The sequence below is a fragment of the Ailuropoda melanoleuca genome, chromosome 3 (genome assembly GCF_002007445.2).
Source record: "Ailuropoda melanoleuca isolate Jingjing chromosome 3, ASM200744v2, whole genome shotgun sequence".
NCBI classification, from domain to species: domain Eukaryota; kingdom Metazoa; phylum Chordata; class Mammalia; order Carnivora; family Ursidae; genus Ailuropoda; species Ailuropoda melanoleuca.
In genome coordinates this window covers 23,756,397-23,781,041 of record NC_048220.1, presented here as the reverse complement: position 1 = coordinate 23,781,041, position 24,645 = coordinate 23,756,397, and the positions used below count along the sequence as shown (strand labels likewise).

General features: G+C 43.8%; 1 protein-coding gene across 6 annotated transcripts in view; it reads right to left on the bottom strand.

The window, feature by feature from the left end:
* Window positions 1-24,645, bottom strand: part of PCBD2 (pterin-4 alpha-carbinolamine dehydratase 2) — a 56,921-nt gene extending 32,276 nt beyond the window's left edge. For 5 of the 6 annotated variants that reach the window (XR_004624021.1, XR_004624022.1, XR_004624023.1 and 2 more), the window contains exons 1-2: window positions 24,325-24,510; window positions 21,132-21,263 (exon numbers count right to left, since the gene is read on the bottom strand). Coding sequence is in view for 2 of the 6 variants with exons in the window: in XM_034656028.1 (XP_034511919.1) it covers window positions 21,132-21,263; window positions 24,325-24,495 (303 nt within the window). In the remaining 4 variants the exon portion in view is untranslated. Of the gene's footprint in view, window positions 1-21,131; window positions 21,264-24,324; window positions 24,511-24,605 lie in introns of those variants that run through there. The other variant, XM_034656030.1, reaches the window with a different exon arrangement.

Here is a 24,645-nt window from a genome sequence, read left to right as displayed (position 1 = left end):
TGTCAAATAAATAAATAAAATCTTTAAAAAAAAAAATAAATAAAAAAATAAAGATTTTATTTATTTATTTGACAGAGATAGAAACAGCCAGCGAGAGAGGGAACACAAGCAGGGGGAGTGGGAGAGGAAGAAGCAGGCTCATAGTGAAAGAGCCTGATGTGGGGCTCGCCCATAACGCCGGGATCACGCCCTGAGCCGAAGGCAGACGCTTAACCGCTGTGCCACCCAGGCGCCCCTGAACTTATATTTTAATTCAGTTCTGGAGGGACGCCCGTGTGGCTCAGTTGGTTAAGCATCTGCCTTCGACTCAGGTCATGATCGCAGGGTCCTGGGATCAAGTCCCACTGTTGGGCTCCTTGCTCAGCAGGGAGCCTGCTTCTCCCTCTGCCTGCTGCTCCCCCTGCTTGTGTTCTCTCTCTCTGTCTCTGACAAAAACCTTAAGAAATAATAATAATAATTCAGTTCTGGACTATGAGTTAGTTTTCACAAATACAAAGAAATATGTTACTGGTTTCTTTTTAAGGACCCACGTTCAAACGGGAGGATACCAAAGAAATTAATCATTCAATTCCTATTTGTAGGAACAGATTCTCTGTAACTTGTAAATTATTTTGATTTACAGCAAATCATTATTGTATCCATAAATGCTGGAAAGTTGGTGAACAACATGATATAATGACACCCCAAAATAATTTTAGAACCGCAGGTGCGCAAATCATAACATGTGGGAGATGACTCAAAGGATAATGGGGAATAAAGCAGTTTAGGAAGGGTCACATGAAGGAGGGAAAGGGGTGAGGGCATGCACCCCAATTTTCCAAGATGTCTGTAAAACCAAACTACTCCTTTACAGGCAGATGCCGTGGAAGAGTCAGGCATGGGCGGCAGAGTCAACAGCTACGTTCAAACAAGTGAAGGCAAAATGCTCCATAATTTACAACAACCCAATCACGTTGCTCACTCTTTTGAGGTTAAATGCTACTGACATAAGCTACACCTGAATCCAATCAAGGCAGAGACGTTGAGAAGATTCACACGAAAGGACTAAATTTGTCACAAATGGGTTGGTTTCCGATCTTAATGTAGCCAAGTTGCTTTACTCTGACCTCCATTGAACAAATCAACTTAATGGGCACTAGGAGTGCTATAAAACTTAACAATGGAGTGATTTTTAACTTTTAAAATATAGTTATGAAGCAAAATGTTGGAGAGCTTCTACAATACTGGAAATCAAATTAAATCTAGATGTTTTTTAACAGTCTTGACAGATATAATCCTAGTTACCATGTAAATTTATGGTAAGCTGCTGTGATATTAGCCACAGGTGCTACTTTTAATATATGAGCCGCATCTGGCTGGGAATAGAATTTCTCAGAGGACTGAAAATGACCTCACTATCAGACAATGGAAGGGAAAAAAACAAGACCACTGTGGCATATAAAAAGCTGAAGATGTGGTCCACAACTAAATATTTCACATAAAATTCATTTTAACTCTGCAGTTATAGGTTAAAGGATATTACGCTTTCAATATTTAAGAGGCATAGATATATTTCAGCCAAATAGCCAAAAGATTAAGAATGTAAGACAGTTATGAATGCCCTGGCTACATAAAGAATACTGGTTTCCCAACCTTTGATCAGTGTCAGAAAAATGATGCACAAAGACTTGAAAAGAAAATTCTTTCATGGTTCCCAAGAACACGACACGATTAGACGCCACCAAGCACACCAAACCAAGATGTAACGATTACTGATCTCTACGCAGCAGCAACTCTCCAGCGCCTGGCCAGCATCACTGGCTGTGTTTTTAAACTCCTTTGGAGTCATTCATCATGCCCAAGAAAACATTCTCATCAGGTGAAATTTTTTAAAAATCACTTCAAGTAATCACCATTCTGAGTTCAAAACTTGCCAATATCACCCATGGACAAATACAGGGAGAAAATGCAACTTTCTCTTACCTATCCAGCTCCAAAATTAAAAGATGAATATGTATAAAACATGGAATTGTTTCCTTTTAAGAAACCCTCCCTGAACCATTTGAAAGCCATCATTTGCCAGAGAACTGGCAAGTGTGGAAATGTGATAGAGGATTTACAAAGATTTAATTTCCTATGAAATAACTCTTCCTGAATTAAACAAGCCTTCTTTATCTGAAAAAATCTCTAAAAGAGAAACATTTCTATGAAAATATTCCCTACATCATTGCACTAAGCTGTGAGAACGGTGGCTACAAAGCCCTATAACATAACATTTTCCTTCTGACCTTCTCAAGTAACTTGAAAGGGCTTGATTTTTTAGCTTCAGGAGATCAATTCAATCTAGGTGATGATTTCTATTTTCTTTTCTTTTTTTTTAACAAGTAACTGGATCTAAGCCTGATCTGCAAGGGCATCGAGGCCCTGAGTATCTTTAACAAGAAGAACCCGGTATGACTCCCTGTTACTTCTGTGACCGACTGGCAGCAGGAATATGGATCATTTAGAAAAGGTAGGCTCACAAAGCCTCATCTGTGAGATGGTTAGTTACAGCAGAAAGGTACTGGTTAAACTAAATATGGCCTTTCTATGCAATGAAATACTATATAAATATCCCACCGTTAAAAGTCATGAAGTAAAATATTTTACTGACAGAGAAAAATGTTCACTACACATGAAGGGAAAAAAGCAATTGAGCAAAATATATCTACAATATGACCCCAAATATATATGCATACATACATATGTACACACTCACAAAATACAGACTCACATACTGCCTTTTAAGCAGACAGAAGGATTACAGGTACATTTTGCTTCTTTGTACTTTTTTTGCTTTCCATATTATAAAACACACTGTGCCATCAGGAAAAAAAAAAAAGTGGCATTTTATTAAGCTAAACGTACCACATGGATGTAACAGGGAGCCATCATTCCCAGGAGAGTGAGAGAGGCCTGGCTGATGTCTGTCAGGTACACAAGTCATGCATACATGTTAAACCCTTCAAGAGAAACCCTGCAGTTTTAAATAAATAGGAAGATGGAAGAAACTTGTTCTCAAGCTTACATAGCAGAATCCCACTTTAAGACAGTCAGAATTACAGTGGCCCTCTCTTCCATATCCATGGCTATATGGTCAGTGGCTCAGAAAGCGGGCGTCTCTCAGGGCAGGACAAGTTTATCCTCCCTACGTAGAGTTCTAATTTGCCAAGTTTTTAGCTGCTCTCTGCAGACCTTCTCTCTGGAAGTGACTTCCCTCTCCAGGTAGAAGTTGACTTCCTATCTGTAGTTGACTTAGGGCCAATAACTGAATGATCAAGTATTATAAATGGGCAAGGCATGGGGAACCACAGAGCAATTTACAGGTCAAAATCCAAACCATACCTGGGTTCTCTTTTCTTCAAAATACACAAAGAACACATAGCCTGCTTCAGGCCCTCCAAAATAGACATTTTATCCTAAACAAAGAAACAGATTCAACTTTGAACTCAACAGCAGAGTTGGTCACTCAAAGGTCTAAGACATTCCGAAACAGTAAGGCAATCCACATCCTGAGTTACCCCACAAGCCTTCAAAATACAGATTCCCATTGGACAAGAGCTTTGGCCTTAGGGCAGGAAGCCTGGCCTGGGAGGGAGACCGTTGCCTCCTTCCTCTGTTAAGTACGAGCAGGGTCTTTAACTTTCCTGTTTCCCCCATGACCAAACTGGGTTACAACATCTAACCCCGTAAGAATGCTGGGAAGCTTCAATGAAACAAGCTACATTAAAAGAAAAAAACAGAAGAAGAAGAAAAGAAGAAGAAAGAAACAAGCTACATTATCTTCCAGGTCCCTAACAGAGAGCCACTATCACCTACTAGATGCTCAAACACTCCTTAGGTCATAAAAATTTTTGTGACTCTCCAAACTCACGAAGACCTGATTTGGCTGCTTTTCAGGTAAATAACACAACATTGAGAGTTACCAATATACAGGGTTACCTATATACAGTTAAGCGTCTGACTTCCGTTCAGGTCATGATCTCAGGGTCGTCAGACTGAGCCCCGCGTCAGGAGTCTCTGGCTCCGCACTCAGTGGGGAGGAGTCTGCTTCTTCCTCTCCCTCTGCCTCTCCCCCTGCTCGTGCTCTCTCTCTCTCTCTCCCCCTCTCTTCCAAGTAAATAAATAACATCTTAAAAAAAAAAAAAAGTTATCTGTATACAGAATGACCTTAAAGCAACATTTTTCACTTAATCAAAATTTGTAAAAATCATTCCAGAAAAATGTACCCAATGAAGTTATAAACTTTTCTACCTAGAACACCAGGAAGTTATGATTTACTTTTAAAAGTCAGCCAAGAGTGCTAGACCAGTGGACACAGAAAAAGAAAAACAAAAAAAAAAAAGGATCTGGGATTAAAAGAATTGTCTTGAAACAGAAATGAGTGTCTAATTGGAATTGGCAAACATGCCTGTGGCAGTCTGCCAGCACGACACTTCGTGGGAGCTTTGAAGAATCGGCCATGGACTCTCAGGACACAGAAATTCACCAAAGACGAAAGCTGTGGGTGGCTGAAGCGGTGAGCCAAATTCCAAGCGCTGACCTCAGGCTTTAATTATTGGAGGCAATTTGCTACAGATACCCATTTGTGGGCACGCCCGTCTAGAAGTGGCCCATTTCCTTCTCTGATACTTGAAAACTGCAGGCTGAACAAAGACACCATCAGTGTTGTTCTTCTGGGAAGTGCACCATGGCATTCCAGATCTCCCATCGCGCACAACTACCTAGCCTCCAAAACACCAGTCACCATCAGGAACCATCTGTGTCCAAGAGTAAGGAAACGAGGGAGGGGAAAAGTCCCTGGTGAGAAAGGATTTTAGGTAATAACCTGTAGGAGACAAAGAAATGAAAAATACAACTCCCTGGGGCTAAGGGCACAGGCTAGGATCACCTATGGCGAACCCAATCAAGGGACCTCATGTGTTCAAAATACAAGTATGTCTATGTAAATTAAAACACACAAACAAACAAACAAAATGCCCAGCTAACAGTGGGCTGGGTACTGGGAGAGACGTACCCATGCACAACCCGAGTCTCTGCCCTCAAGGCGCTCGTATCTTAGGTGCGGAGAGACAAAGGTGAGCAGCTACATCTCCCTGTTGCACAACCTAATCTGAATTTAGTCACATCCTAATTCTGCCATCGGATCATCATTAATGTGGGCGAACCACTTCACCCCTAGGCCTTGGTTGCCTCATCCCTTCTAGCTCCAATGTGCATCGATCCAACATCAAAACAAGGCTGAAGGAACACCACAAACAAGATAACCCAGGGGCTGGATTCAAAATGGAGGAACAAACAAGACTAACGTCTGTGGCTACAAATGTCCCTATAGGGCATATGAGCTCCACTTCCTGTCCACGCTGGCCTGCACCACCACATCATCCAAGCCATCCACACCATGGTCACCAATGACACTCATGGCACTTAACACAGTGCTCATCCTTTGGTATTATTTGGGGTCTCAGCAGAACTGATTTCTCTTCTGTGATACGACACGGGCCTGTCTTCCTATTTCACTAGTAAGTCTTTTTCAGTCTTCTGCCAGCTCCTCCTCTTCCTTCCAACCCCTAAATGGGACTGAATCCTGAGCACTCTTCTCTCCTCACATTACACTTTCTGCCTGAGCGGTCTCTTCCATTACCTTGGCTTTTTTCCACACATACCTAAGACTCCCCAGTTACCCACAACCCAGACCTCTACTCTAAGTCCCTAACTCAGACATAAAACTATCTTCTTGAAGTTGACATTTGGATATCTCCCAGCAACTCACACTTAACAATGTTCAAACCAGAAATCTTAATCCCAGCACCCCCATCATGTTCCTCTCCCATACTTCCCCAGCCTAATAAATGCCACTTCTGACCACCCAGTTCCTCTGGAAGTCATTTTCAATACCCCCTGCTCTTCTTCCTCATCACCCATCACCACTCCTCCCTAGTCAGAGAATCTTAGGTGTTCCCTTTATAAAAGTTATGTGTGGCACCAATGGTCCCTGCTCACATAGGCTCCGAAATACAGCTCCAACCACTCTAGCTCTCCGCTTCCCTCTGTCACTGCCACAGTCCACAATCCACTGCTGAGTCCACCCTAATGATAGGTCTCACCTGAATGAAAGCACAAGCTCCTCACTATTCTCCCTATGTGGCCTCTGCTCTCCTCCCCCTTCCACTCCATTGTCTAAGTCCTCCAACTGGTCTTGTTAAGAAAAGGCATCAGTCCTTCACCCTCCCCCACCTACTTCCACTACATAGTCCTTCCCCCTCCAACCCTTTGAAAGTCTCAGGACAGCCCTCCCCCTCCCCATTATACCTTGCACTCGCCCCTCTAATCGTCTTCCCACCATCTTTGCTTGCCCCTATCATGGTGTCTGTGCATGTCCTCATAGATGCTTTCAAGAGTGTCAACAATGCCAAAAAGAGAGGCAAATGCCACTTTCTTAGACTGTGCTCCAAAGTCATTGCCAGGTTTCTGACTGTGAAGATGAAGCAAGTTATGTTGGTGAATTTGAGGTCACGGATAACGGTGTCAATCAGAAAATTGTGAACCTCAGGGGCAGGTCAAATCGGTGACGAGTGATCAGCCCTAGATCTGAAGTGCAACTCAAAGATCAAAAATGGCTGAAGAGAAGCTCCTGAGTGGCTCAGTCAATTAAGCCTCCAACTCTTGATCTCAGCTCAGGTCTGGATCTCAGGGTCCTGAGTCCAAGCCCACTGCTGGGATCCACGCTGGGTGTGTAGCCTACTGGCAAGAAAAAAAGAAAAAGAAAGAAAAAGAAAAAGAAAAAGAAAAAGAAAAAGAAAAAGAAAAAAGAAAAAGAAAAAGAAAAAGAAAAAGAAAAAGAAAAAGAAAAAGAAAAAGAAAAAGAAAAAGAAAAAGAAAAAGAAAAAGAAAAAGAAAAAGAAAAAGAAAAAGAAAAAGAAAAAGAAAAAGAAAAAGAAAAAGAAAAAGAAAAAGAAAAAGAAAAAGAAAAAGAAAAAGAAAAAGAAAAAGAAAAAGAAAAAGAAAAAGAAAAAGAAAAAGAAAAAGAAAAAGAAAAAGAAAAAGAAAAAGAAAAAGAAAAAGAAAAAGAAAAAGAAAAAGAAAAAGAAAAAGAAAAAGAAAAAGAAAAAGAAAAAGAAAAAGAAAAAGAAAAAGAAAAAGAAAAAGAAAAAGAAAAAGAAAAAGAAAAAGAAAAAGAAAAAGAAAAAGAAAAAGAAAAAGAAAAAGAAAAAGAAAAAGAAAAAGAAAAAGAAAAAGAAAAAGAAAAAGAAAAAGAAAAAGAAAAAGAAAAAGAAAAAGAAAAAGAAAAAGAAAAAGAAAAAGAAAAAGAAAAAGAAAAAGAAAAAGAAAAAGAAAAAGAAAAAGAAAAAGAAAAAGAAAAAGAAAAAGAAAAAGAAAAAGAAAAAGAAAAAGAAAAAGAAAAAGAAAAAGAAAAAGAAAAAGAAAAAGAAAAAGAAAAAGAAAAAGAAAAAGAAAAAGAAAAAGAAAAAGAAAAAGAAAAAGAAAAAGAAAAAGAAAAAGAAAAAGAAAAAGAAAAAGAAAAAGAAAAAGAAAAAGAAAAAGAAAAAGAAAAAGAAAAAGAAAAAGAAAAAGAGAAGGGAAGGGAAAGAACACAAGGAGAGGAGAGGAGGGGAGGGGAGGGGAGAGGAGAGGAAAGGAGAGGAGAAAGAGAAAGAAAGAGAAAGACCTGCTTCTTCCTCTCCCACTCCCCCTGCTTGTGTTCCCTTTCTCGCTGGCTGTCTCTCTCTCTGTCAAATAAATAAATAAAATCTTTAAAAAAAAAAAAAAACAAAGCAGCATGGAGACCAATGCACGCAGGGAGGTAAAAGGCTGTAAGAAAGCTTACACAGGAACTCAAGGGGGAGACAAGGCGAATCCAGACTAGAGCACAGTCTTGGGGAAAGACTGAGTTCTTAGTAATTGATAACCAAGATAATTCTTCAGTTTTAGATCTAGGTGCTCAAGAGAATGGTGGTACCGCAAGCAAGTTGGAGGAAAGAAAGGTAAGTCTGCTTTCAGATACTCTAAACCTGAGACGCTAAACCCAGGAGAGCCAGCACAAGGACCCATCTTTACAATCTGTAGTCCATCTCGTTGAACCACACTTAGGGCCCTCATTTCCCCAACACATCACAAATAAACAAGCTGTGCCCCCACCCCTATTCTTGACCTATGTCCTTCCTTAGCTCCTTCACTCAAAAAACCTATCAGACTTTTTTTTGGTACCTATTGACCACCTTTCTCCAATTCCCTCTTCCCCCAAACTCCATCTCTGGTAACCACAAGTTTGATCTTTCTCTGTAAGTCCTCTCATTTTTCAGATTCCACATATAAGTGAGATCATACAGTATTTGTCTTTCTCTGACTTATTTCACTTAGCATAATATCTTCAAGTGGTAGGATTTCCTCAATTTTTAAGACTGAATAATATTCCATTGTAATATATACCACATCTTTTTTAAAATGTTATTTTAATTCCAGTATAGTTAACATATGGTGCTATGTTAGTTTCAGATTTACAATACAGTCATTCAACAATTCTAGGGGCGCCTGGGTGGCTCAGTCGGTTAAGTGACCAACTCTTGGTTTCCCTCAGGTCATGATCTCAGGGTTGTGAGATGGAGTCCTATGTCGGGCTCCACATTGGCAAGGAGTATGCTTAAGAGTCTCTCCCTCTCAGGGCACCTGGGTGGTTCAGATGGTTAAGCATCTGCCTTCAGCTCAGGTCATGATCGACAGGTCCTGAGATCAAGCCCCACATCGGGCTCCCAGCTCAGCGGGGAATCTGCTTCTCCCTCTCCCTCTGCCTCTCCCCCTGCTTGTGCTCTGTCTCTCAAATGAATACATGATATCTTTAAAAAAATAATAAAAAATAAGAGCTGTTTCTGTTTAAAAAAAAAAGTCTCTCCCTCTTCCTCTGCCCCTCCCCTGCTCGCATGCATGCTCTCTCTCCCTAAAATAATCAATAAACAAAATATTTTTTAAAAATTCTATACATCACTCAGTGCTCATCACAGTAAGTGTACTCTTAATTCCCTTCACCTATTCCACCCACTCCCCCACCCACCTCCCCTCTGGTAACCATCTGTTTTTTCTCTAGAGTTAAGAGTCTGTTTTTCGGTTTGTCTTTCTCTTTCTTTCCTTTGTTCGTTTTGTTTCTTAAATTCCACATATGAGTGAAATCATATGGTATTTGTCTTTCTCCGACTGACTTACTCCACTTAGTGTTATACTCCCTAGTGCCATCCATGTTGTTGCAAATGGCAGGATTATGGGTGAATAAGATCCGTGTGTGTGTGTGTATACATATATTTTATAAACAAATATTTATATATACATACATATATACACACACACATACACATACGTACACACACTACATTTTCTTTATCCATTCATCTATCAATGGAACTTAGGCTGCTTCCATAACTTTGCTATTTTAAATAATACTGCAATAAACATAAGGGTGCAGATACCCTTTCAAATTAGTGTTTTGTTTTCTTTGGAGAAATACCCAGTAAGGCAATTACTGGATCATAAGGTAGTTCTATTTTTAATTTTTTGAGGAGACTCCATACTGCTTACAGAGTGGCTGCACCAGTTTGCATTCCCACCAACAAGTGTAGGAGGGTTCCCCTTTTTCTCCACATCCTCGCCAACACCTGCTATTTCTTGTGTTGTTGATTTTAGCCATTCTGACAGGTGTGAGGTGATATCTCCTTGTAGTTTTGATTTGCATTTCCCTGCTGATGAGTGACGTTGAGCGTCTTTTCATGTGTCTGTGGGCCATCTGGATGTTTTCTTTGAAGAAATGTATGTTCATGTCTTCTGCCCATTTTTTAATTGGATTGTTTTGGGGTGTTGAGTTTTATAAGGTCTTCATGTATTCTGGATATTAATCTTTTGTAGGGCATGTCATTTGCAAGTATCTTCTCCCATTCAGTAGGCTGTCTTTCAGTTTTGTTGACTGCTTCCTTCACTCTGTAAAAGCCTTTTATTTTCATGTAGTCCCAAGAGTTTATTTTTGCTTTTATATGCCTTGCCTCAGGAGACACTTCTAGAAAAATGTTGCTTTGGCTGATGTCAGAGAAATTACTGCTGGTGCTCTCTTCTAGAATTTTAATTGTTTCAGGTCTCACACTTAAGTCTTTAATCCGTTTTGAGTAATTTTTGTATATGGTAGAAGAAAGTGGTCCAGTTTTCCCAACACCATTTGTTGAAGAGACTTTCTCCTATTGTGTATTCTTGCCTCTTTTGTCAAAGATTAATTGACCATATAATCATGGGTTTGTTTCTGGGGTTTCTATCCCGTTCCACTGATCTATGCGTCTACTTCTGTGCCAGTGCCATACTGTTTTGATTACTACAGTTTTGTAGTATAACTTGAAATCTGGAATCGTGAGACTTCCAGCCTTCTCTTTTTCCAGACTGTTTTGATTGTTCAGGGTCTTTTGTGGTTCCATACAAATTTTAGGAATATTTGTTCTAGTCTCTGAAAAATGCTGCTGCTGCTGTTGTTGTTTTTTAAGTAAGCTCTACCCAACGTGGGGCTTAAACTCACAACCCTGAGATCAAGAGTCACATCTGGGCCAGCCAGGTGCCCCTAATGCTGTTGGTCTTTTGACAGGGATTGCATTAAATCTATAGATTGCTTTGGGTAGTATGGACATTTTAACAATACTTGTTCTCCCAACCTATGAGCATGGAATATCTTCCCATTTGTGGGTGTCATCTTCAATTTCTTTCATCAGTGTTTTATAGTTTATAGACTACAGGTCTTTCATCTCTTTGGCTAAGTTCATTCCTAGATATTTATTATTTCTGGTGTAAATGCACATAGGACTGCCTTCTCAATCTCTCTGCTGCTTCATTACAGTGTACAGAAATGGAACAAATTTCTGTATGTACATTGATTTTGTATCCCGTGACATTACTAATTCATTTATCAGTTTTAGTAGTTTTTTGGTGGAATTTTTAGGGTTTCCTATATATAATATAGGCCACAACTTCTGTACCCATTCCCTCAAGGGACACTTAGGTTGCTTCCATGTCTTAGTTATTGTAAATAATGGTGCTTGAACATACGAGTGCAGATATCTTTTTGAGTTACTATTTTCATTTCCTTTGGATATATTCCCACAATATATGTGTTATTAGAACGTATGGTAGTTTTATTTTTAATTTTTTGAGGATCCTCCATACTGTTTTCTAAAGTGGCTACACCAACCTGTCAGACCTTTAAGGACCAACTCGAAATTCCCCTTCTCCAGGCAGCCATGCTAGAGTACGCCTTCTTCAGTTTATTAGTACTTCTCATTTTAGTGCCTCATCAGCATGACAATTCTAAAAATCAACTATCTTGCACAATTCAGATGTGCCACCTCCCCAATAAAACTGGAAGGTCCTGGGGCGCCTGGCTGGCTCAGCCAGTAGAGCATGTGACTCGTGATCTCAGGGTTGTGAGTTTGAGCCCCACGTTGAGTGTACAGAGTACTTAAAAATAAAATCTGGGGCACCTGGGTGGTGGGTGGCACAGTCAGTTCAGCATCTGACTTTTGGTTTCACCTCAGGTTGTGATCTCAGGGTCCCGAGACTGAGCCCCGCATGGGGCTCTGCACGGAGTGCAGAGTCTGCTTAAGACTCTCCCTCCCTTTCCTTCTGCCCCTCCCCTCTGCGCTCTCTAAAATAAGTAAGTAATCTTTCAAAAATTAGTAAAACTCGTTTAGTCTTCTGAACAGAAATGGGATCATGTACTTTACATTGTCCTCCTTCCATGCTCAGAGTGGAGCTAGTCCCTCCGTGCCGGCCAGCTCAAAGACCTCACTACGTTCCCTGAACCCACCAGAGGTAGGCTCTGTGGCTCTCAGAGGGAAGACGTGTAGCTCCCTGCCCAGCCCTGACTGGATCTGCTCCAGGTACCTGGTACGTGTCCACAGCCAGGCTTGCAATGGTGAGGACAGGGCATTTGAAATCAGTTTGATGAATGATATGGTAGAAGGCCACAATCCTGCCTTGCTGGTTGAGAGCACAGGAGCAAACAGATTCATTAATGGTGCTGGCTGTTTTGATAGGATTGATTTTAACGATACAATTAAATGACCTCTGATTGCTCAACAGTGATACCTGGGTTACTCTTGAACAAGTACAGCTTTGTTTGTTTTAGCTGCTGAATAGTGCCTTTCTCAGGGAAGTGCTGTCAAACCCATTTAAGGGGGAAAGTAATACAACAGGTAGTCCTTGGAAAAAAGATATCTCCTAGAAAAAAAACATGTAAAAACAAAAACAACTTTCTGTGTCACAGTAGTACCTAAACATGTTGCTGTAGGAATCAGAGCTGTGAGTGTGACACCCACTGTGACATGACCCAGCGTGACCACAAACAATCCCACGGTCTCGGTCTGACTCAGGGTCCTTCTGTGAAATTTAGTGAATTGGTTAAAATGGCCCATTCCAGGCCAATCAGAAGGGCAATACGATGGTAAATTATCTGCAAAATGGGGGAGACGATGTACTGTTCTGTTTTGTTTAGAAATATGTAGGGCAAAGAGCAGAACACAAAGAGATCCAAGCCACAGAGGAAGCCCCTCCCTCACCTGTCCACACGGGTGGGCTGAATCCCTCCTGGACACAGAGGGCACCCGGTCAATGCGCCCCCACCCCCGGTCACAGTAACAGCAGTGCACCACTCTATTTGCTGCTAAGGAGAGATGAGCAGCTATTGAGGTCACACATTTGTACCCAACATCCGTATTCTGAAAGAGCTGAATATAAGTTTCTATGTCACAGCCCTAATGCACCAAAACTCTACTGACCAAACTCTTGCTTTGCAAACCTGAACGTTGTTTTCAAAGGCTGCATTGAAGCAAGGGGCTGGTACGCTCAAGAAAAACAGAACAGAAAAGAGCAAGACCAAAATACATCGAAGTTATTATTTGAGGTCTCCTTTAAATTATTTTCTGTAATTACTGAGCCGGCAGTCCATTGTTATTAATTCATATTCAACCTATTTAAGCGGTCCCAGCAATGCAGGCGGAAAACAAATGCCTCGGTAATTTCCTAACTTTTGAGTGTTATTTTCTTGTCAGTTAAATTTAAAGCAACCCATTTCTGACCACATTATACCAAGTTAATCTCATCTAAAGTGCTTCACAAACCCTAATGGCTACGCTAAGGTTTTGTACTAATGAAAGCAATTTACATAAATGAAATTTATGTCAATGCATTTCATGAAAAATTTTTTATTTTATAATAACTATAGTACTTATATGATAACATCTGTTGATATTCACAGTCTAAAGCTGGCAAAGATTTAAACCCACAACATTTTCCATGCATCACGTACATTATCTGTGAAAAGCAATAAAAAAAAGCAATGAATGCATTAATCATACCAATATCATCTGCAAAGCATAAATCTGAAATACCTTTCACGTCAGCTCAAACTGCTTTTTATTTTTTACACACCTGATTTTATGCCATCTGTAAAAGGGCAAGACAAAGACTGCTGAGGAAATTATATTTCTTGGCTGTTTGACTTTCACAAAATACTCAGGCTAAGTTCTGTAAACAGAAGATTTACTATACGACTAAGAAAAAGCGATGCAGTTAAAAGTCCGTTTTTATGAAAGGCCGGGGCAACGGCCACAACATTTTCACACTGCGCCGTGGCGTCGTATTTGCATTTTCGACACCTGTTTTACATTTCCCCTTGTCTGTCCATTACATGTGTTTTCACAAATACACATCAGTTCTAAACCCATTTTATGAGATAAACGGCAGAAGCAAGACGCCGAACGGTACCATTCTGGTCTCTAGTTTCCCTGGCCCGCAGGACACCACCCCTGCTGTGCCGGCCACGGCCTGACGACACCAGCACCATCTGCCCAAGACTCCTTAGAGCCCCAGGAAAAACTCCAAAGCGAGCACCGGCATGAATACACCACACAGATATTTTTTTTAAGATTTTATTTATTTGAGAGAGAGAGAAAGAGAACTAGAGAGCACCAGCCAGGGGAGTGGGATGCGGCAGAGGGAGAGGGAGAAGCAGCCCCCCCCCCCCCGAGCAGGGAACCCGATGACACAGGACTCGATCCCAGGACCCCGGGATCACTACCTGGGCCGAAGGCAGACGCTTCACCGAGCCACCCAGGCGCCCCGCCGCAAGCATATTTTAATTAGCTCCTCAAATGTGAGGTCAAGTTTGCTCAGATGCGTCGCTGTCCATCCCAGTGACAGTGAAGGACGCGTTCTCAGGTTTGGAGTCAGCGGTAGCTACAGAGCCCAACCGCGGGCACAGGTGAAGCTGAAGCCGCCGTATGAGATAAGCAGACAGGTTTCCACTTGACCTGCTTCCCAGACACACAGACAGGAGCCTATGCGGTAACAGCAAAGGGCACTCTCTAAGCTACATGATGAATCAGCCTTGGGAACATCCTCCTGGGAGTGTCCCCCTACCTTCCGCAAGCAGAGTCCGCTTCCACTTTCAAGAGTGCTCAGATGGGACATTTCTATTACTGCATTACTGACTCATAACTCTGACGTGCACCGAGCTTTGGCTTACAACGATGAAACCCGAATTAATTCTTTCACAACGAGAACTGCTGAGAGCCGTGTCCCACTGAGGACTGTTAAGATTTTCATTAACAGTTGTCTTTCTTCTGGTATCATCAAGATTTTGACTTCACTAAGTGTTTCAAAATGTGAACCGGGAGCCTATTACCAAATTCCTCAATAAAACATTTTTATAAAGTAAGTCAGCAGCAGTTAACTTTCAACGGCTCTACAGCAGGAGCTCCGGCACACAGGAAGGGAAATATTTTACAAACCCCAAACTCACATATGGTGCTACTGCTGCTGGATGCACGAAATGGGGTTCCTCGGCAGCCCCCACCATGGCCCCAGAGTCACTCAGAAGGCCCCTCCCCACTCCCCAACAACCACAATGCGATGAACAAGATGCCAAACAGAGGAAACTTGGACCTCGCCTGCAAGCTCTACCCGTGACTCGCTGTTCAGCTGAGAAGGGCCATCTTGTAGGTCAAAACGGGCTGAGTGTCAGCCAGGTCATATGATTCACTCTAACGACATCGAATGCCTTGCGGGCGGGTCCACTGGAGGCAGCACAGACCGGGTACAGGAGCTCCTCCGGGAAAGCAGGGAATCCCAGGTCTTTCTCACAAAGCTGTGTCCTTTCTCCTGAGTCAAAAGTGTTCTCCATTACCAACTGGAAACTCCTGGAACCCTCCTCCTGGAATTCTTCATTCACCCAGAAGATACCAAACCCAGGTGCGGTGTCTGGGTGCCGCTGCTGACCTATTCCTGATACTCACTTCTCTCCATGCTGAACAAGGGAGGTGCCAGCATCCCCTAGGGAGAGGATGGGGGAGCCCTCCCGGGGGGCTGTGCCGCTGCCCAGCCAGTCGGGGCTCCTGCCCTGCAGGGCTCCACCTGCTGGCATCTGGAAAAGCTGTTTCCTGGGTTCCAAAGCCTCACCTTCTGCACCTACTTCCAAAGCTTCAAACCACATCTGATTTTGTAAGCTTCCCACTCGCCCCAGCCGTGACAATACCTAACAAAATTTACCTTTATGGGACACTCACAACCACGTTTCACACCAACATCTTGTTCTTTCAACGCAGGTGCCCTGCAGTTGCCAAACACCTAAGCATCAGTTTGTCTGTCACTGAGAGACCCCTCCCTCCTTAAGTCTCCAGGAACAGAAGAAAAGCAAAACTCTTACAAACGCCAAGCGTTTGTGAGTCCAAGCGCTGCGAGCACAGATCCTTGCGGCTTCAAGTCCTGGCAGCGCTATGGTCTGCCAGCTCAAGGAGGCTCGCCATGCCTGTCACACAGCCCCACAACCCTCAACACGCTGCGGCTCAGAGCAGCCCTCCCCCAAGGAGACTCAGTGGCTCCCGGCCACAGAAACCTCTGGCCCAGGAGGCACCAACACCATTAGAACCCCTTGGGAATTCTGCTCTTATAGTCTCTAAATATTTGCACCCATCTGAGGTATCAAATGAATGTGGACTATCTGGAACTAACCATATCCTGGAATAAAACCACTAAGAAAGAAAAAGTTCCAACATATTTTGCTGGCTTCTTATTATAGTAAAATCTAGAATAACCCAAAGCTTTGAGAGGTAGGCTTTTCACCCAGGGTCACTAAAAATGTTTCTTTTTTTTTTTTTTTAAAGGTTTTATTTGGGGGGGGAGAGACAGAGAGCATGAACAGGGGGAGGGGAGGAGGAGAGGGAGAGGAAGAAACAGGCTCCCCATTGAGCAAGGAGCCTGAAGCGGAACTTGATCCCAGAACCCTGGGATCATGACCTGAGCTGAAGGCAGACGCTTAACCAACTGAGCCATCCACACGCCCACTAAAAATGTTTCTAAAAGGTATGGTTCATTTTCTATAGTAATAAGAGAAATGAATTCTAAAGCAAACTTGTGACTCACACACTCTACATTAGCAAACCACTTAAAAACTGTAACACCCAAAAAGTGTAACCTTCCTCCTGAAGATTTATTATAAGTAAAAAGACTATGTAGAGAACTGAAAAATGTTCACAACCTATTAAGAAGCTAAAAAAAGAATATAATTTTTACCTGTATGTTCAGCTGAGACTTTTCAAAACATATGCTAACATCCAGTGTGGGTTGAACTCTGCTAAGGGAGAGAGGGGACCAGTTCAGACAGTGGCTCCCACCAGCTTCCAGAGCTGAGGCCAGGAGAGGTGCTGCCACTGCCAGGAGAACGTGGGGCACACCGGGCCTCCCGAACTCTTGCTAAGGGCAGGGCTCCAGCAAGGGAGACCTCACGTCATGGAGCTGTGCCTAGGCACATGGAAACGCCTCCTCACGACAGAAAATTCTGGGCCAACGTCCTCACATATCCATTTTGCACACACGCAGGATAGTATCTAGAAGATAAATTTCTAGATAAGAACAATGGGTATGTCCATTTTAGAAGCTAATACACACTCCCCAACTGCTCTCTAAGAAGGTTATACCAATGGACACCCCCACCTCTTCCCTCACAGTCTCCAACATCACAGCCGCACCTCCCTCCTTACCAGCTAGATTCCAAGCTCTGATGTTTTAATTCCTGCCTTGCACACGCCCTTACTTCCCTTGCCCCTCAGTTCCTCCACTGGACTCATTTAGCAAGAGTACAACCTTTATTAAGCCAACTCTGTACCTACTGTGACCAAACAGCTGAACGTGGCTAGACAAAACACACAAAACCTTCATTTCCCACGTATGACCAGAGATCTCCAGTGACATTGAAAACTGCCCAGAAACTGACCACAATCCCCTGATCAGTGGACTGTCTTAGCCTCCGAGAGGGCTATTCCACTCTTTCTGATCTTCCTAGATCTCCAACATTCCTCCCTCCCACTTCTGCTCATTCTCAATTGATAACCTCACTAAAAAAATAGAAACCATCAAAGAGAATTACCTCTACTTCTCAGGAGCAAGGTAACAACTGACCTTCATCTACATTTATAAATCCTGTCTTCAGTCCTCGGACAGTGGACACACCAGGTGCCCTGTGCCTCGACCTGCCCATTCCATCCTGTGCTCTCTTGCCAACCAGGCCTGTGCTCTCACAATTAACCTCTGACAATCCTCAAACCAGTATTTCCATCCTGAACTCCGACCTCACATGGCCAAGTGCTGATCTGATAACAGCACCTGGGTAACTAATAAGTATCTCATACCTGCCACATCCAAAACAGTGTTCTCAACTCCCTATCCCACCCCATCTTCCTCAACTCAGGAAGTGACACCAACAGTCCCGCCCTTTACCCTCCAGCTTGAACCAAAACCTTGAGATCATCCTTGACCCTCCCCTTCCCCTATATCCAATCTAAGAGCAAGTCTTGTTTGTTTTCTTTTCTAAATACATGAGGAATCCTACATTTCCCTCCACTCCACTGCCAGCTCCATAATCCCCCATCATCTCTTATGTAGCCTGCCACAAAGGCATCTTAGCTAGTATGCCTGGTTCCAGTCTGGCCCTCTTGCTGTCTATTCACAGCACATCAGCCAGGGCAGTCTTTCTAGAACATAGCCAAATCATGGCACTTCTGTGCTTGAAATCCCCATAGCTTTCCTACCCAAAATAAAATCTAAACTCCTCACCAGACAGACAAGGCTCTAGGGCCCTGGGCTCTCCCTTTCCTCAGCCCCATCGCTAATGAGTCTCTCCTGTCTGCTCACTCCAGAACACTGGCCTTTTGGCTCTTGCTCAGTCAGGCCAAGATCATTCCTGCTTCAGGAATTCCGTACCTGCTTTTCTCTCCTTTGGGAATGTTCTTCCTTTGGGTCTTCACATGCTGAGCTCCTTCACATGATTCAGGCCTCGGATGTCCCTCCCTAAAGAGGGCCTGCGAGACCACCCCATCTTAAACAGTCTCCATTCCAATATCCTACTTTTCTCTGTGGCACTTAACTCTACCTGAAATTACGTTATCTACTCATTCACTTCTTGTCTATCTTCTCCATTAGAACGGGCTACCTGAGCTTAGAATTGTGCCTAGAACAGTGAAGATCCTTAAAAAATATTTGGTGAGTTAATAAATACTACTTTTACAAAAAAACTCAAGCTGATTTTTAAAACCAACTGCATGAACAATTGCTACACTGTGAATAAACTCTATTAGAGGAGAAAGACCAGAAAAGAATAAACACTAGATGAAAGAAGTTGCAATGGGAATTTTTCTTAATTTACAACATCCTATTTTAGCATTTCCTCTTATTGTCCTATAATAAAAACCAGGATCTTTTCTGTCCTAAATTAAAGGTTAGTGAGGATCTATCACTGAGAGAGGGTCACGACTCTAAACACTGGTTGTGAAAAAGAGAAACTGACAGCCGGCAGCTGGCCTGGCATGCACACCGAGGCCCTGGGGTTACACGCGAACATCAACAGCAGACAAGGCCTCTCCGTGAGCAGGATGGATTCAAAGAAAAACAAGACCAAGCTGCAAGGTTATGTGAACACAGACAAAACACGAACACTGTCCACACCACAAAGTACCAAACACCACCCCCCACCCCCCTCTCCCCCCCAGCTAATGAGTGTTGCTTCTTTGCCAATTTCAGCTTTGGCCGCACTTCAGTCTACTCGCCCTACTGGTAAGAATGATTAAAATACTGAATCATAGAACTGCCCACTTTCTGACAGCATCCAGTCTAGACCAAACCATCTTTCCAGCACCATCTTCCTGAGATGGCCCACAGCTCCCTGCCATGTGCAGTCTCCTGCCCTGCCACAAGCAATGCAGCCCAACACGTCCCACGAAGGCCACGTGTGCTCCTGGTGATGCTGGGCGGGTGAGCACTGACAGGTGTCACAACACCAGATGCAGTTACAGGCCACTGGACATGCAGAAGTCCTAAGAGACCCGGCTGGAAAACTGACCCTGAGATATAATCTCAGGGCTGGTTCTCTGAAATGCCTTCCCTGACACTGGCTGATGTTTGTGTCATCTGCCTCTTTCGCCTAAAAACTGAGTGAAGGAAATTAAAAAAAAAAAAAAAGTCAAATTAATAAAATAATCTTACAATTAATCAAGGATGCCCTGCACAGTTTCCCTTCCCTCCCTATTTCTGGAAGTCACACCAAGCACAGGGTTAGCGTGGGCTGGATGACGGACTCTTGGGCAGAGCCTGAGGCAACACTACTCAAGTACTTTAAGCCACATGTTCAAGCCCAATAAATTAGCCCAGGCTTAAAGAAGTCAGGCTGTACACATGTAAGAATTTTAATAAGCCTGGAAAACGCTACCTAGAGCTTATGCACAAGCTTACTGTACCAATGGGATTCCCTGCCACCAGCCACGGAGTGCTAAGCCCCTGACAAGAGCTGTAGAGCACATGGGGCAGCAGGGACAGGGAGTCGGCTTGGTCTAGGTCTCCTCAGGAGCTGGAGACTCAAAGCAGAAGGCTGGCAGCCAGATGGATGGAGAGCAGAATAGGGCATGCAGCTCAGTGGAGCCAACGGCATTTACTAGGAAAACATGTCGAAGGTTTGTTTGGAGGAAATCTGGTCTTCCCACACCCTTCCAGAAACTGGCAAACACTGTAATCAATGTCTGCATTTATCAAATGCCTGCTTGTACCCAGAACTGTGTTAGGTACAATAGAGAGTTATTGAAGCAAACATGGTCTCTGCCTTCTAGATGCTGACACCTAATATAAATAAAAACAATAAATCTGTCCGGAGGATTACCAAACTCACTGAACAAACATGAAATAGTCAAAAGCACCGACCTCATATAAATGCAGTGGGGTAAGAGCTGAAGGGTAAGTCATGGGAGATGACTCTCTAAACAGGGCGGGGCCCTAATGCAACAGTTACCTTGTTAAGGCTGAGTCTCCAAGGGGGGAGGTTGGCTTTTACGAAAAGCTACAAGGGCTGGCTCTTGGGCTGGGGGAAAACGAGCCAATCAGAGAAGACAGTGAAGCTTGATTTAGAGACTGAAATACATGTACAGGGAGAAAGAAAACTTGACAAGCATCCAAGAAAAGTAGGGGAAATCAGTCGAGCAGGTGTATGTTTCTCAACTGCTTTTACTCAAGCCCTCTTCTGATACACACAAAAAACTCACACTCCCTTTTAATGTTATTTAAAATTTGAAAAGAAACTAAATATCCTTTTTTTTAAAGAATTTTCTTTCTTTCTTTTTTTTTTAAAGATTTTATTTATTTATTTGACAGAGAGAGACAGCCAGCGAGAGAGGGAACACCAGCAGGGGGAGCGGGAGAGCAAGAAGCAGGCTCCCAGCGGAGGAGCCAGATGCGGACGATTCCAGAGCACCGGGATCACGCCCTGAGCCAAAGGCAGACGCTTAACGACTGCGCCCCCCAGGCGCCCCAGGAAACTAAATATCCTAACCCACACGAAACCAGAAGGCTCAGAATCCGATTTTCCTAATGACAAAACCACTCCCTTCCTCTACAGCTAAGAATCACCCCGCTGAATGGGAGCACCTGTCAACAAGGACGAGGAGCTGTCACTGACTTCTTAGGATCCACATGGGACCAGACAACCAGTAGTAGTAAAGAGCTACAGCCTAAGGCAACACAGACAGACCACGGCACTAGCAAGAATATGTCATAATTACCTGATTAAAATTTTTGAAGGAAAACTCTTTGTAGATGGCATCTCTCTCCTGTAATTCCGACCATCCTGCTGCTTTCAGGTCAAGGATAACTTGGTTCCTCTCCTCTGCTGTCAAACGGTGAGCATCTGCCGCCTATGAAAGGAACACATGCAGTATCTGAGATGTAGAGGTTCAGTTAAACTCAAACGCATAGCCCTTTGCCTTATGCAGAGATGTAGAAAAATATCTTAAGGACAACGATTTGTGACCATTCGGGGCTCCTCTGTTATCAAAAAAATAGACAAAAATAAGGCTAGCTCCATACAAAAGAGGCTGTCTCCATGCTAACGATATCTCACACACCTTACTGTTGCCTCACGCTTCACCATTCTGCATCTCTGGTTTAGTACAGACACAACCACTAGCCATTACCGCTGGTCGTCTTACCAGTGACCATTACCCAGGGCCAGCATTCCCGCATGTGGGAAACTTGGTCAGCACACCCATGCAAGGAGACCCTGCAAGTCCGCTGTCAGGTCCCGAATTAGAACTCAGGGCTCTGTACTCCTGGTCCACTGCTCTCTGGAGGGTCCCACACACGTTAGTAGCCTTCACTGCCCACTCACATGGCTCTTAACTCTCTGGGTGCGCTATCCCCTTTCAGATCTGATGAAAACTAACCTCCAGAGGGGAAAAACACAAATGCACACTTAACACAGGATTAGGGATAATAACTTCTGGGGGTCCACAGATCCTCTGGACTAAAGGCAAAAAAGCCCTTGCCTTAGTAAAGTGAGTTTTTCCAGGACACCAGTAAGACAAATCTCCCCAGCACTGTCCACCTTTTTCCCACACTCACGCTGGTGATGAAACCCTCAAAACCGGAGTTCTGTTGGCTAACACATGCCACACTTCCCATGCTATTTGTTTTTTAATTGAAAAAATTCTAGGGACGCCTGGGTGGCTCAGTCGGTTGAGCGTCTGCCTTTGGCTCAGGGTCATAATCTCAGCGTCCTGGGATTGAGCCCTGCATAGGGCTCCCTGCTTAGCGGGGAGCCTGTTCTCCCTCTCCCTCTGCCTGCCTCTCCCCCTGCTTGTGCACACGCTCCCTCTTTCTGTCAAGTAAATAAATAAAATCTTTAAAAAAAAAAAAAAGAACTCTAAACATCATGGCCAGAGAAAGGAGAGGACACTCTAGTAGCAGTCAGAAGAGCTTAGCTCTCATACCAGCATAAATGCCAACCAATACCTCCGACCCCACCTATCTGCAGGGCTACTGAAGGCTCAGATGAGAGAGGGACTGTCACCCAGAAGGACAAAACACACTATAGGGGCTCCTCACCAAACAGCAACTGGGGGCTGAGCTGGATCTTCCACCACGAAACTACAACTCATTCCCGCTTCAGAAACCCCGAAACGGTTTATCACTGATGTTAATGTAATTAAGAGGGCACAGTAAGTAAAATTACTTTAAGACAATTTACTCTGGGGCGCCTGGCTGGCTCTGTGGGTTAAGCAGGGAGTCTTCTTCTCCCTCTCCATTTACCGCTCCCCCGCAACCGCCCTCATGCGTGCACACTCCCTAATAAATAAAATCTTTAAAAAAAAAAAAAAAAGACAACTTATTCTAAGAGGAGAAAAGATTGCTTATGCACCAATTTTCTTGTTTCTCTTCCTTGCTACGTCAGCCACCCTTCCCCACAACTAACACAAGAAAAAAAATAATGAAAAAAAAAAACTCTAAACAAAAAACATTTGAATACCTGTTACCAAAAACCACTTAAACTATTAAGATTCAAAACATCTAGTCATTACTTTTACAGTGACCCACTATAGGAAATAATCTAAAATGCTTATTAGTCACTTAAATATGGTAAGTCAACTCAGAAAAGTACGGAAAAGAAATTAAATGACCTATGTCCACTCTGAGTAGCTGCCAAGAAAACTCTGAACCATGCTGTGGGCAATGCAGCAGTCACCCGGAGTGAGTGGAACACGCCTGCTGAGCTGTTTCCTTCCACACTCTCTGCCACGTGCATCCCCAATTAGGGCGATGGTGTGCGCTCACCACAGGAGTCTGCCCAAGAACAGGGACCATGTCCAGGACTGTGAAATGGAGCCACTTCATCTACGTAACACAAATGGTCCCCGTGGAGACACACCTACTGCAGAACCCTTTATGATGGGCTTAATTATTTTTCTGCAGGAGATGGGGACAGGGATAGGGAAGAGCATAGGATTTGGAGAGAACAAACTTGATCCAAGGCCTCGCTTGATTATTTTCAGCTGTGGAGATGCTGAACCAATCACTTAGCTTCTCTCAATACCAGTATCCTCATGTCTTCGGTGGGGTATCACAACATCTACCCATTGAGACTTTTTTTTTTAAGATTTTATATATTTATTTGAGAGAGAAAGAGAGCAGAAGCAGGGGGAGTGGCAGAGGGTGAGGGAGAAGCAGACTCCCCGCTGAGCTGGCATGGGGCTGGATCCCAGGACCCTGAGATCATGACCTGAGCTGAAGGCAGACACTTAAACGACTGAACCACCCAGGAGCCCCGAGATTTTTTTTGAAAGAGTTCAGTTAAAGAGACCTTGAATGTGAAGGCACCCAGCATAGAGCCTGGCACGTGGCAGCCACTCAAATCATGTCTGTTTATTCATTCCTCTGAACCCCGTAATTTCACTTAATCATCAGCTCCTTGGGTACAGGCATGACTTGGGACACGCTCAGGTGACAGTAACCACTCAACCCGTGTTCTCACCTTAAAGGCCACGAAACAGTGCTCACCTTCCTCCATCATCGAGCTATTTTAAATGTATCCTGTTCAAGACTTCGAACTGCCAAGGGGCTCTAGCAAGCAACTTAAAATGAAATGGGAAGTTTAATGCAACATTTCCCCACTAGGTGGTGCTGCGTGTTAAAACTTTCCCTCAAGTTAATTTATCCCAATATATTAATTTCTAATGCCAGAACACGGACGGAACGCCCCACGGAAGAGGAATGAAGTATAGATTTGTCACCCCCAAAAAAAGATAACTTATTAATAATTCCTCCAAAAACATCGCACCAAAACAAGTGAGTTAACTCAGCGCTGAGGCAGCGGGTTTCGGGCGGGCGCGCCGTGTGGGAGCCGCTCCCTGCTCCGGGCGAGCGCACCATCGAGCGACACAGCGCCTTTAATCACGTCAAGTGACCCTAAGTATCAGATACCTTCACAGCTACTTTTCGTGCTTTCTCTAAACAAAACTCGTCCTCGGTGTTTTTGTCCCCCCGACGGGCAGTTTCGTAGACAACGACGGGATGTGTAAGCCAGGAAGAAACGATGGTGCTGCGGACCCCTTGTCTCAGGCCAGGCGTCCGGCAGGTGCCCGGCGCCGGCATGCGGCTCTCCGAGGTCCGAGGTGGGAGGCCGGCCCGGGCCCTTCCCCCCGCCCCCCAGCCAGCGCCGCGGGGCCTCGCCCTCCTCCCGCACCGCGGGCCCCGGCACTCACCGTGGCTGAGAAGCTCCGGCCCCCGCCCCGCAGCGTCGCC